The 14,682-nt window shown below is 43.8% G+C and overlaps 1 protein-coding gene across 2 annotated transcripts in view; it reads right to left on the bottom strand.

Annotated features, from left to right (window-relative positions):
* The window catches only part of popdc2 (popeye domain containing 2), a 71,713-nt gene extending 57,816 nt beyond the window's left edge, over positions 1-13,897 (bottom strand). Inside the window, exons 1-2 of one of the 2 annotated variants that reach the window (XM_041211676.1) lie at positions 13,273-13,897; positions 10,134-10,242 (exon numbers count right to left, since the gene is read on the bottom strand). In XM_041211676.1, coding sequence (XP_041067610.1) covers positions 10,134-10,242; positions 13,273-13,766 — 603 coding nt within the window. In that variant the 5' untranslated portion in view covers positions 13,767-13,897. The remainder of the gene's footprint in view (positions 1-10,133; positions 10,243-13,272) is intronic. The other variant, XM_041211677.1, reaches the window with a different exon arrangement.
* Positions 13,898-14,682: the final 785 nt, after the last annotated feature.

Raw genomic sequence — 14,682 nt, 5'->3', positions numbered from 1 at the left:
CACACCCCACATACACACACACACACCCCACATACACACACACACACACACCCCACATACACACACACACACCCCACATACACACACACACACCCCACATACACACACACACACCCCACATACACACACACACACCCCACACACACACCCCACACACACACTCACACCCCACAGAGCGGAGTTCTCTATTTATGAGACTAAGTGAAGTGGCGGCTGGTTTTTGTGGTGTCTACCCTGCTGGCCAGAATGGCAGGAACTTGCACCTGATTCCGCTCTTGGAGGGTCATTAATTATGCACAGGTCAGTATCAGGCCGAATCACCTGGTGGGTCAGGAGCTGATTCATCAGATGAATCAGCCCGCCACGAGCTGGCGAGGTCGAAGGTCCAGGCGCCATATTTAGAGGCCAGTCCAACAAATAATCTCTCTCTCTCCAGCCCACCTGTTTTCCAGACATGTGCAGAGATGTCTTGCAGACAGGAGAACACAGCCGAAAGCCTCAAGGAGGCGGCAGCACCTCGCTTCAGCCACCAGGGCCTCCAGGCATTCATCAGAGGAGTGTAGGCACACAGGCAAGCCCTATATCCCAAGGATGGCTGCAGGATGCTCAGCAGCCTCATCTCTCCGGTCTGGGAGACCATCGCAGAGTGGGTAAGCCCCTGTCCAGGTAGAGGATGAATTACCTCATCCACACCACTAGGATAAGTCATCCTTCAACTCTGTCTAAGATCAAACTCTCATCATGGCATCATGCACTCAAATGGTTACTCACTTCAGGGATCTCACGCAGCCATTAGTGGGGTCTCATCCTCTCTCCAAAATTTTCACATCACCACCTATCATATTACTCACACTCCATCCTCTGGCCCTTCTGGGGAGGGCTCACTACACACAGGGGTCATGCATCTCACCCAACCTCTGCTCCATCCCTTCTCATCACATCCCTATTTTTCTTCTTCATAGAGGCCAAGCTGGCCGACAACAGGCGCGAGAGCTCGCAAACCAATGGAGGGACAGCCGGCATCATTGTCCTCACTGAGTTTGAGGCTGCAGCTGAGCTGGCCAGGAACTGTGGGGAAGGGGAGATCAGCCTCTCCCAGCAACCTAGTACAGATCACAACTCCATCACTTCATCAAATCCTGACAACCACAGTGAGTCACATGCAGTCTTATCTAGCTCATGCTCATTAACTGAAACTCTATTTTCCAGGCACCAGCAGATCAAGCCCTCCAGGGCAGTCGAGCACCAGTGCAAGCCCCCAGGCCATCTCTGAATTGGAAGCTCTGGAAAAACCATCACAACGCTAACATGCATCCTCCACTAGCTCAGAGACATACACGTCAGTGGGACACAGCTGTAGGTTAGGCTCGGGCTCACTTTCTGGGGAACACCTCACTGATACGTCCCCACAGCAGTCAGAAGCAGAGGCAGCCCAGGTCTCTGGCACTCAGAGGGCTGCTGGATACCAGTCACCTGCTCAGTCCGAGTCAGATGATGAGCCTCTGGAAGCGGCCACCAACTCAATGCTGGAGATACAACAACAGGTAACTGAACATCAGGCAGAGATTCGACAGTCACTCAGCAGATTAGAGCGAATGCTGGAGGAGTCCGTCTGCACCTTATCTGATGTCATGGCTCCGACATGTGAACACCTCAAGGTCACCATGGGCAGGCTGGCGACAACCATGGAGACCTTGGTCCAGCAGGTCTTGCTGGATTTGCACTTGGCCTTGCACTCCTTGGTCACACACCCTGGTGGTCACCATCAAAATGTGGGCAACATGAGGATGAGACACCTTGCCCTCCCTCCAGGTGCATCATCTCCTGCAGGAGTTAGGGCGGGGCCCTCGGGCACCCACAGGGAGGATGAGTGTCAGCTGGATACCCCGGGGGCCTCCTCTTAGAAGAACATAAGAAACAGGAACAGGATTAGACCATTTGACCCCTCTTCGTCATTCAACAAGATCATGGCTGATTTTCTTATGTTTCTATTTCCACATTCCCATCTAACCCTGATAACCTTTGATTTCCTTGCCTAACAAGAATCTATCTACCTCTGCCTTAAAAATATTCAATGACCCGCCTCCACCACCTTCTGAGGCACAGAGTTCCCAAGTCACACAACTCTCAGAGAGAAAAAAATTCTCATTGCTGTCCTAAAAGGGTGACCCCTAATTTTAAAACGGTGCCCCCTAGTTCTGGACTCACCCACAAGAGGAAACGTCCTTTTGACATCCACCTTGTCAAGGCCGTTCGGGATCTTGCATACTTTAATCAAATCACCCCTCACTCTTCTAAAGTCCAGTGGAAGCAAGCCCAGCCTGTCCAACTTATTCTCCTAAGACAACCCACTCATTCCAGGTATCAATCTAGTAAACCTCCTTTGAACCACCTCCAATGTATTTACATCCTTCCTTAAATAAGGAGACCAAAACTGCACACAGTATTTGAGGCACGTTCTCACCAATGCCCAAAGCATAACATCCTTACTTTTATGTTCAATCCTTCTCGTAATACACGATAGCATTCCATTAGCCTTCTTAATTACTTGCTGTACCTGCATACTAATTTTTTGTGACCCATGCACCTCAGGATTATGCAGCTGTTCTCCATTTGAGTAGTATTCTGCTTTTTTGTTCTTCCTGCCAAAGTGAACAACTTCATATTTTCCCACATTAAACTCCATTTGCCAGATCTTTGCCCACTCACTCAACCTATCTATATCCATCTGCAACCTCCTCATGTCCTCTTCATAACACACTTTCCTACCTATCTTTGTGTCATCTGAAAACTTAGCTACTGTGTCTTCACTCACCTCATCTAAGTCATTGATGTAAATCATAAATAGTTGGGGGCCCAGCACAGACTCCTATGGAACTCCATTATTTACATCCTGCCAATCCAAAAAAGACCCATTTATGCATACTGTCTGCTTTCTGCCAGCCAGCCAACCTTCTATCCATGCTAATATAGTACCCTCTACATCATGCGCTTTTATTTTCCGCAATAACCGTTGATGTGGCACCTTATCAAATGCCTTCTGGAAATCCAAGTACAGTACGTCTTCAGACTCCCCTTTATCCACTGTGCATGTTACTCCTTCAAAAAACTCCAATAAGTTGGTTAAACATAATTTTCCTTTCACAAAACCATGCTGACTGTTTCCAATTGCTTTGAGCTCTTCTAAGTGCTCAGCTATAATCTCAATGGTCAATTCTAACAACGCCCCCATGACAGACAGCAGGCTAACTAGCCTATAGTTTCCTGTTTTCTGTCTCCCTCCCTTCTTGAATAGAGGGGTTAAATTTGCTACTTTCCAGTCTGATGGAGCCTTTTCAGAATCTAGCGAATTTTGGAAAATAAAACCAACGCATTGACTGCCTCATTAGCTACCTCCTTTAAGACCCTAGGATGTAGTCCATCGGGACCTGGAGACTTGCCAGCCTGCAGCTCCATCAAATTGCTCTCAGGACACTCCAAGGGTGCGCAGTCACTCACAGCCCAGTCTGCTAGTGACCCCATCCACTCCAGCTTCTCAGGCCACCGAGGACACTTCTGCCCCTGAGCAGGTGGCCCTTATCAGGCCAGGACCATTCAGGTCTCAGGTCACCAGAGGATGTCCGCCAAGGTCATCGCAGACATCAGGAGATAGCAGTCAGCAGGCTGCCTCCACCTCAGCTGCAAACGTCAGAGCTGCACCTAGGCATTGTGGTGGAGTTAGGAAAGTTAAGAAAAATTGATGTCATTTTTGGGTCATGGGTGTGCTAGACATGTAACTAAATTGCACTATTGTGAATCCATTTGATGGTTATGTGTATGTTTTGGGCAGCTGAAGGCATTGTGATTTTGTACTTTGGGATCCTCTTATTTCGAGGTTTTAGCCATCCTCCAACTCAGCGATAGTGTCCCACTGAGAAAGTCACATTCCTGTGATGTCAACCTCAGTTGAACTAGTCTCCTTGTCCCTCTGTGATGTCAGGGAGATGTGTTTCAATCCTTATTTGAAGTACATGCTGTAAGCGTTTCTAGCCTCAAGGAACACCATTGAGTGAGGTCAGTTCATCAGCATTGATATTCTAGCAGCATTTGTGTCTCCTCAGTGGTAGTATCAGAAGACAAGACACGCACAGGAGGAAGAGATCCCTAGGCATGTCCACATTTCGGTCGCAGCAGTGTTTGCATCATTAAATGGTGGCGAAGGCTTCAAGTCTTCTCTCGCATCGCTCTTGTCCCTAAGTGGGCTCTCAGTTCCCAGAGTGAGCTCACTCACAGGGCCCCACAGACCAGAGCAAAGATCATGGCCTGGTGATTCATCAGGCCAGAACGCAGAAGTGTGAATGCAGGACTTGTTCTCGCTGCAAGTGGGTGGACATCCCCTGAGATGAAAGGGAATGGCACTGAGAACTAGGAGAGATGTGGCCATATGCCCTTATTTAACTTTACTCTTCCTGGAACCTGTCAGCAATTAACGTATCACGGGCAAGTCTCCCACGTCTTCCTTCTTCCATGGCGTGATCACACTCATACTGACCCTCAGCAGCCTCTTGAGGTTCCTGGGCCTCCAGATCTTTATCCTCCGATAAACTCTCATCCTCCTCCAGTTCATTCTCTGGCAGGGGTTCACCTCATTACATTACCAGATTGTGAAGGGCGCAACACACTGCGATGATACAGGAAACCCTGTCGGCTCTGTATTGAATTGAGCCACCTAAGCGGTCCAAGCATTTGAAACGCATCTTTAGAAGCCCTTTGGTCTGTTCGATAATGGAACATGTGGGGCCGTGAGCAGCGTTGTACCTCTCTTCAGAATGACTATGATGGTGACGCAGTGGTGTCATCAGTCAGCGTTTCAGTGGTACCCCTTATCCCCAAGCAGCCATCCCTGCAGATGTAATGGCCCCTTGATAATCTCAGGCACGTGTTAGTGACTCAGAATGTAGGACTTATGGCAACTCCCACAGTACTGCACGCAAACGTGCATTATCTGGCTCCGCTTGACCATATCCCTCCTGCTGAAGCTGAGCGCGACGTCACCTCTCCCCTCTTCGCCTCCTCCATTGCATTAGCACCCTAACAAAGGCAGCATTCAGCCCTTGGTCCATATCTGCTTTTGCCTTCTTTCTGAAAGGAAACATTGAAGACATTAATTATTCAAGGGGCAGGAAAACAAAGCTCCAAAGATGAAACATATGGAAACTGTTAATGGTCCATAGTTCTCCTGCTCTGCTTGCATGGTGGCTGTTGCCACCTTGTCCCTGAGACACTGAGACACTAGCACACACATCGAGGTGACCAAGATTGCATCGCAGGTATGTAACATGTTGAGCTCTGTGTGGGATGCTAAAGTTTAATTGAGATGAGGGACCTAACCTAACTCTATGCTCCAATCTCTGAGGTGCCATCTAAACAACCAATTATTTTTATAATTCATTTACAGGATGTGTGCATCGTTGGCTAGGCCAGCATTTATTGCCCATCCCTAAATGCCCTTGAGAAGGCGATGGTGAGCTGCCTTCTTGAACCACAGCAGTCTATGTGGTGTAGGTACACCCACAGTTCTGTTAGGGAGAGAGTTCCAGGATGTTGACCCAGCGACAGTGAAAGATGGTAAGTGGCTTGGAAGGGAATTTCCAGGTGGTGTATGCTGCCATTGTCCTTCGAGATGGTAGTGGTCGTGGGTTTAGAAGTTGCTGCCTAAGGAACCTTGGTGAGTTTCTGCAGTGCATCTTGTAGATGGTACACACTGCTGCAACTGTTCGACAGTGGTGGAGGGAGTGAATGTTTGTGGAAGGGGTGCCAATCAAGTGTGCTGTTTTGTCCTGGGTGGCATCAAGCTCCTTGAGTGTTGGAGCTGCACTCATCCAGGCAAGTGGAGAGTATTCCATCACACTCCTGACTTGTGCCTTGTAGATGGTGAACAGACTTTAGGAAGTCAGGAAGTGAGTTACTTGCCACACAATTCCTAGCTTCTGACATGCTCTTGTAGCTACTGTATTCATATGTCTAGTCTTTGGAGTTGGTTATTGCCTGGCACTTGTGTGGTACGAATATCACCTGCCACTTGTCAGCCCAAGCCTGAATATTGTCCAGGTCTTGCTGCATTTGGACATGGACTGCTTCGATACCTGAGGAGTCACAAATGGTGCTGAACATTGTACAATCAACAGCAAACGTCCCCACTTCTGACCTTGTGATGGAAGGAAAGTCATTGATGAAGCAGCTGAAGATGGTTAGGCCTAGGACACCATTGCAGGAGTTCCTCAGGGTAATGTCCTGGAATTGAGATGATTGACTTCCAAACCCCACAATATAGTCAGTGAGTAGATGCCCTTTGGCCCGTCATTTACACGGCATCTTTAATGTAATAAATTGTCCCAAGGCACTTCACAGGTGCATTATAACGCAAAATATGACACCAAGCTACATAAGGAGATATTAGATCAGATGACCAAAAGATTGGTCAAAGTGGTGAGTTTTAAGAAGTGTTTTAAAGGAAGAAAGTGAGGTAGAGAGGTGTAGGAGGGAATTCCAGAGCTTTTAGAGCCTTGGCAACAAAGTGCCGCCACCAATGGTAGAGCTAATAAAATCAAGAATGCTCAAAAGTTCAGGACAAAATGAATTCAAATATCTCAGGGGTTTGAGGGGCTGGAAGAGATTACAGAGATAAGCGGAGGTGGGGGGAGGGGCGGATTAGCTCATGAAGGGATTTGAAAACAAGCTCAACTGCACTCATTCCTGTCTCTCCAGGCAACTCACATCTAAACAGTCAACACTCATATACTCATCCTCCTCTTATTGCCCTCTCACTGCCATGTCACACACTTGTACTCCGCAAATGTTGTCCTTCAGCTGCTATCTACACTCATAACTCTCTGCCTTCTCTCCTTGCAGGGGAAGAGAATGCACAACCTTAGAGAGAGGCAGAGCCCTGGTCGGGGGAGAGGGTGTCCAATGAAAGGTACCTTAATAGCCACTGACAATGCATGCCCATCTGACCCACTAGGAAGTAGGTCTTGTTCAAGGAGGCTGTAGATGTCAGCAGCAACCTGACATGACTTAGTCATTGGTACTCAGAAATGTCGAGAAACCTGATTCTCTGTCTGTTGACCATATGCTGGGGTCTTGCCTCTAGGAACTTGTGGTGAGGAGAAGGCAGTTGGTGCTGTTGATACTGGTGTTGTTGTTGCTGCTCTTTGTTAGATATACATGCTAGAGCTGCATAAGCTACTCCCATGCCATTGTGAAGGCTGGCAGCAGGGAAATGCAGTTAAAGGTGAAGAGAATGCACAACAAGAGAAGTGACTTCAAAGAAGCCAGCAATCACCTGCCAGGCAGTGAAAGCACCCTCTGAAAAGTCCTATGAGCAGCAGTCCCTCACCTGACCTTGACTACAGTTCTTCAGTTTCACTGATAAAAGCCTTCCTAGCCTGTCAATTTCACTGAAGAAGCATTCTCCACTGTGTTCTCTCCTGTTGGCCATGCTGAGCAGCTGAGGAAATATACCCTCTGGCTGTTAAAGCCAGAATGCTGAACATTTAATTTTCTGTTTATTTAATCTAATTAACTTCCCCACAACTCCAAAAGTGCTCCCCACTTTCTTTCAAAGCAGTCTGGTTAAAACCCAGAAGAGGGCGGGATGATATTAGGATCCCAACCTGACAAAACTTAAAAAAGACTTCCATTTATATAGCATCTATCACAACCATCAGATGTCCCATAGCACTTTGCACCAATTAATTGTTTCTTTTTGAAGTACAGTCACTGTTGTAATGTAGAAAACATAGCAAACTCCCTCAATCTCCTACAAACAGCAATGTGAAATGGCCAGATAACTTCACTGCTCTTCTTTAAAATAGTGCTGTGGGATCCTTTATGTCCATCTGAAAGATCAGACCAGGCCTTCTCATCTGAAAGACAGCACCTATGATAGTGCAGCACTTCCATTGTACTGCACTGGAGTGTCAGCCTAGATTTTTCTGCTCAAGGGGATTTTAGGGGATTTAACTCCCCAGACGCACCCAAACCCGACTCCCCTTGGAACGTAATACTCTGTTCAGTGAAGCTGGAATATTTTTGTTCATTTTTTGGATGTGGCAGAGCAAACATTTATTGCCCTGACCTAGTTGCCTTAGTATGGTTTGATACAACTGAACGGTTTCCTAGGCCACTTCAGAAAAGAGTTAATAGTCAACTACGTTAAGAGATTTTTTGAAGATGTAGATAAAGGGTAACCAGTAGATGCAGTATACTTGGATTTCCAACAGACATTTGATAAAGTGTCACACAAAAGGCAAACACATAAGATAAGGACTCATGGATTGAGGGTGCTATATTAGCATGGATAGCCGATAGTGTATGGACAGGAAGCAGAGAGTAAGGATAAATGGGGCATTTTAATGTTGGCAGGCTGTGGCAAGTGGAGTGTCACAACGATTAGTGCTGGGGCCTCTGCTATTTGCAATCTATATTAATGACTTGGACTACCAGACAGAGAGTAATGGATCTAAGTTTGCTGACTAGATACAAAACCAGGTGGGAATACAAGCCATGAGGAGGACACAAAGAGGCTGCAAGAGATATAGACAGGTTAATTGAGTGGGCAGCAAGGTGGTGGGATGGAGTATAATGTGGGAAAGGGTGAGGTTATTCACTTTGGTTGTAAGAATAGAAAAGCAGAATATTTTTTCAAGACATGAACATTGTAACTGTTGATGTTCAGAGACAGACTTGGGTATACTCATACAAGGAACACAAAAAGTTAGCATGCAAGTACAATAAGCAATTAGGAAAGCAAATGGCATGTTGGGCTTTATTGCAAGGGAATTGGAGTATAAGAATAAAGAAGTTTTGCTACAATTGTATAGAGCTTTAGTGAGACCACACCTGGAATACCATGTGCAATTTTGGTCTCCATATTTAAGGAAAGATACACTTGCATTGGAGTACAGCGAAGGTTCACTAGAATAGTCCCTGGGATGATAGGGTTGTCCTAAGATGAGAAGCTGAGTAATTTGGGTCTATATTTTCTGGAGTATAAAAGAATGAGAGCTGAACTCATTGAAACATTCAACATTCTGAAGGGGCTTAATAGGGTAGATGCTGAGACACTGTTTCCACTGGCTGGAGAATCTAGAACGTGGGGGCACAGTTTCAGGATAAGAGGCAGATCATTTAGGAAGAGAAATGTCTTCACTCACAAGGTTTTGAATCATTGGAATTTTCTACCCCAGAGAGTTGTGGATACACCATCATTGAATATATTTAAGGCTGAGATAGACAGATTTTTGGTCTCTCGGGGAATCAAGGGATATGGGGAGCAGGCGAGAAAGTGGAGTTGAGCCCAAAATCAGCCACAATCATACTGAATGGCAGAGCAGGCTCGATGGACCATATGGTCTTCTCCTACTCCTATTTCTTATGTTCTTAATTTGACTTGCTTCTCCCTTCTGTTTAAACGCAAATTCTTTGAACTACCTGGGAGAGCTTCACTGGATATATGGTGCATATAGAAGACAATGACTCATTTCCAACTCATTCTGACAAAAAAATTGTACAAACATGGTTTCTTTGATTTATGATGTCATCTTCACAAATTATCAATCCTTGTAAAGTGGGGATTAAGACAGAGAATGTTGTCCCCTTGGATAGTTCCTGGTAGCTAGGTTTTAAAACAGTACCAGCGTCAGCGACATGAAACACCAGAAGGAATAAATATTGAATGATTTGTGCACCACGTGCAAGACTTTTGTTCAAATACTATTTGATCTCCATGGTGTTGCACAAAGTTGTCAAGACTAACTGTAGTCTTCAGGTGGAACAGGGTTAGACAGCGGAGTTCAAACATTTTCAAGGCATACAAACATAATTTAGTCTCAGTTTTAAAGTCATATATTCTGCCCTCCATTTACATTTCCATTATAAGCGCCTATTCCTTCAGTTATAATAAAAACAGGCTATGTAAAATTGCCATGCCCATCATTGAAAAGTTGACAGGATGTGCGGGCAGATGCAAGCTTTCTTAATATATTCATGAAAACAGAAAGATACAAGAATTTCATTATATAGCTAAAGCATATGTTATTAGCTTGGTAATTCATTTTAAGCATTAGACAAATGAAAAAAAGTTGAATTACTTGAAAATTGCCTTCCTCATTAGGCCGCAGAGATTCCCATTCTGGAGAATCAAGGAATTGATAGGGAAAGATATAGTGCAGGAACTGCTGATCATGAGTAACACGAACCCTATAAAACACATAGAATGATTTTGATTACTATTACCAAGCATATATTTTTGTCATTTAGTGAAGGTAACTATTCTTTTGAAGTTATTTTCTACCCTTTCCTGAATTGAGTTTCCCTACACCATGGAGTTTTCACAGCTAGTAGAAGGGTGTTATACTCCACATCTTTACCATATCTGATCTAAATTCAGAAAATAGCAGGTATGCAACATTTCAACATCTTTAATTCATCTGGCTTTAACCTGTGTTAATTGGAAAGTGCAAGAGTTGGATACTTCAATGCAAAGCGACTTAGAAAAACTTTAAATTGTGATCCTCCATTGCATTTCTGAGTCAGTTTAGATTATGGATCTTTACTCACTTCCATTGCTCTCCTGCTTCTTGAGGTTCCCAAGGCTAAAAAAAAATCATGGACTTAGTTGAGCAAATGCTGAGGTGTTGACCAAGGCTGCAGAAATTATGAAGTTGGCACATCTGAATCAGAGTAACTGTCAACATTTGTGCCACATGTATCTTTGCAAAGGAGCATAACCGCAAGAGACAAATTGCTAAACACAAAGCAAACTGTGTCTGCAAGACTGTTAGTGGGGTGAACTTGACAGTGGATGGTCTAGCCAATGATTTCCTTGCCTTTGCAGCATTATCAAACCTAAGTAAAACTGTACAAGCTGCCAATTCAATAAACATGGCTTTGTCAAGATAACTGCAAAGGGAGGAGATGGGTAAAGAGCTATTTTTGGATAAGATGTGACACTGTAAATGGTATCTGAATCCTCTTTAGAGGAATCAAGAGTTGCTGCAAAGGTAAATTTTGAGATGTAGTGCATTGTGAAGGTCTTTTTATTTGCTGTTTCTCAGGATGTGAGCATCTCTGGCTAGGCCAGCATTTGTATTGTTCATCCCTAATTGCCCTTGAGAAGATGGTGCTGAGCTGCCTTCTTGAACCGCTTGCAGTCCATATGGTGTAGGTACACAAACAGTAGGGAAATGATGTGGGATCAATTGGTTGTGTGCATTTGCATCCGCTCACAATTGCACAAAACCTATCCTAATTTTATTCATTAGCTGAAGTGTGTCATCAGTCATCATTAAAAGGGTGTTCTGGGCTCATGACAATAACAGACTTTCTGGTGTTCTTAAACAAACCTGTAAAGGTATACTCAGAATTGAAAAAAATCATTACCATGAATTGGCAACAGGCCTAATGGATAATATTGTGGGACAATAAAATGGCAAACTACACATGTTGAAAATCTGAAATGAAGAAATTTAATGCTGGAACTACACAGCAGGTCAGACAACATCTTGTAAAGCAAAAGATAGATTATGACATTTTGGGTGTGTACCTTTTATCAAAATGAAGCCTGAAATATAATCAAACATTTGAATAAGAAAGTAAAAGGAAGTGGAGAAAAAGAAAATAAATTAATACTCAAAATAGAAGTGGTAACTTTAATCACATACAGCTTCCTTCACAGTCAGGCTATACCAGGAGCCCATGTCTGTCCAGGAGGCTGGGCTGGCTTGAGCTGCCAGCAGAGAAACCAGTTACAGAGCAGGAGTGATGCGATAACTGACCTGCAAAGTGTTTATGGAAAGCTATTAGATGGTAGTACCTTGGTATAAAAGTTAATAAAGTTAGTGGAGTGTGTTGTGCAGGCTAAAAGATCTTAATGAATCACTTCACGCAGATGTGGACTCTGCACTGAGTGGCCTGTTTACTGTTGGGTGAGGCATGAATAGCTCAAAGTAGTGAAACTTCAAACTGCTGCAGACTCTTATTGATATCAATGGTTTTTAAACATAGTCTATTCAGCTACTGCAATACATAAGTTGGATGGGTTTGAGACTTATGTTGTAACAAAACAATTGCCTGGATTTTATTTTGAGAAATACATAAGGTAAACTGTAGCTGTATTTGAGATGGGTGGCAGCCTTCCATCTTGTAAGATTATGGTTTGCACCATGGTGCTAAACATCGCCTGGCGTGGCTCTGGAGCCCCACTCTCACATTGCAATTTGCTGTATTTGCTGCAGAGGAAGACAGTGGGCTGAGAAAGTGCACAATTTGTTGGCCTCTGTTTTCTCTGTATCTGAGATTTTGGTTTAGATTGATGCATCTGTCACTTTCTCTTAAGCCCTTTAGGGAAATGCCTAGCTTCTACTTATAGTCCCACTTCAATGACCAAAATGAGATTGGAAATTCATGAATTGCAGGTTGAACCTGCACTTAACTGATCTGAGTCACTGCACTACAATGTCATGACTCTGCACCATTAGTATACCTGAGATCCATTATTTGAACTGCCCTTATTCACTAAAGGAAGAGGAGGGTAAAAACTTTGGTATTTGGCCAATAATTAACATACTCTTCACACTGGAGAAAATAGTCAAACCATGTTGGAACTGTTTAGATAGTGTTTTGGTAAACATACATTCCACGAATGCACAAGGGGGACACTGAAATATGCAACGTGGCTGCACAATGCTGAGGCTATCCTGCAGTAACCACTCTCAACTTTCCAGTACTGTATTATTAAGTCCCAATGTGTTCTATTTGAACTCAAAATTGAATTACATTAAAAACTGAGACGTTTATAGTCAAATTTAAAAAAGTTACAGTATAAATAGTGCTTGATCTTAAAAGGAATGTAATCGGGGGCTAAGTTAAGTTTGTCATTTTTCTAACAGAATAGTACAAGCCTGAGATGGCAGACGAAAAATAAATAAATGATTTACGAGTATTCACTACTAAATCTTTTTAAAAGTCAATAGAGGGTATTTCATCCCCACCAATTACAGAAAAAGAATCGGAATGCAATGCTGTATGTTTGTGTCATTGAGTGTTTTGTATTTAACTGGAACATTTAATAAAATACTTAATACTGCTTAAATTTTAAAACAAAATGTTCCTAAGGCCAGTGAAAGGAGTGTTGGCATCAGTGACAGCCAACAAAGTAAATGAAAACACCAACAAAACGCCCCTAAAAGATATATTTTTGTTAACGCCACAGAGTTTCAGAAGACCTACCTGCCTGCCAGCAGCAGGGACAAGCGATCGATAGCGGTTTTGCCCTCCACCGCGTAGTTCTGGTCGCGGGCAAGATTCATCACCTCGGCATCGCAGCACCTCACGATCTCCTTGTAGACGTTAAGCGGCACATCCAGAGGCCGAAACATGGTTTTGTAAAGATTAGCGAAGTCTTCCTCGAAAGTCACTTTCCTCAGCCGGTAGCCAATGTGCGCGAGTTGGACCAAGCACAGCACAAAAAGTAACAGACTCCACATAAAAATATCCACCCCGCACGCATCGACCCAGCCCCAAATAGACTGAATGAAAAACCCAACGCCTAAAAGACTCAATATATAAACTAGACCAAAAAAACCACTGCCACTCATGTAGCCCAGTGTAAACATGACATTGGCCAAGTGGTAGATCGCTCCTTCACTCCCATTTTTCAAAAGCTTACATTCAGGATTATCGTACAAGATAGTTTCGATGAAACTTGAGTTTTCTCTCAACATTTTTGCCCAAAAGACAAACTTGGGAGATTGACGATTTAGAGTTAATCGCACAATAGCCCAAACAGGCAGAGGGAAAGCAGTGCATGCATGTGTGTATATGCGTGTGCGCAAGGAGAGAGAAGAATTTGTCTTGGCAACAGAGCTGAATTGGATAGAAAAGGTTACCATGTTTGGAGTTGAAATCCAAGGAGGACTGAGCGGGAGCGAGAACAGATGGCACTTAACATAACTGTGACACAGTCGATAAGAGATTGCTTTCAACTTCAAAATAATAAGCACCTAACTTAATACAGATTAGTGTGTGTTAAACATAGAACTATTAAGACAATCTGTACAAAGATACTCTCCATCCTGCAGCTCAAATTCATTCTGCTGAGTTGGACTGCTACACTTAACACCAACAAATAGTGTCTTTTTTCTTTTTAAACCCCAGACATCTATTCAAACAGGAGTGCTCCTGATCATGTCTTCTTCCCTATAACTAAAATTGTAAGTCACATTGGATAGGTTAAGTTATACTGACATTACTAACCTTTTTAAAATTAGGTTGTGTCAGCACAGTGGTCGCAGTCTAGTCTCTGAGGAGATTGTGGGTTCAACACCCACTCGGGAGACTTGAATACATTCTAGGCTACCACTTCAGTGCAGTACTGAGGGGGTACTGTAGTGTTGGAGGTGCTGTCTTTCGATGAGACGTTTAAAGGTCTGCCCTCTCAGGTGGATGTAAAAGATTCCCAAACACATTTGAAGTCAAGCAGTGTTGTCCCAAAACTGACAGCTAAGAAATAGATGATCCTGATTTATTTCATTACTGTACCATGTTTCCTACATTTTAACAGTGACCATACTTCAGAAGTGCTTCATTGGTTGCAAAATGTTTTGAGGCATCTTCAGATTATGAAAAGCATTACATATT

Source organism: Carcharodon carcharias, chromosome 18 (genome assembly GCF_017639515.1).
Source record: "Carcharodon carcharias isolate sCarCar2 chromosome 18, sCarCar2.pri, whole genome shotgun sequence".
Lineage (NCBI taxonomy): Eukaryota > Metazoa > Chordata > Chondrichthyes > Lamniformes > Lamnidae > Carcharodon > Carcharodon carcharias.
Note: the sequence above shows the minus strand (reverse complement) of the source record. Positions and strands in the feature narration are given on the sequence as shown.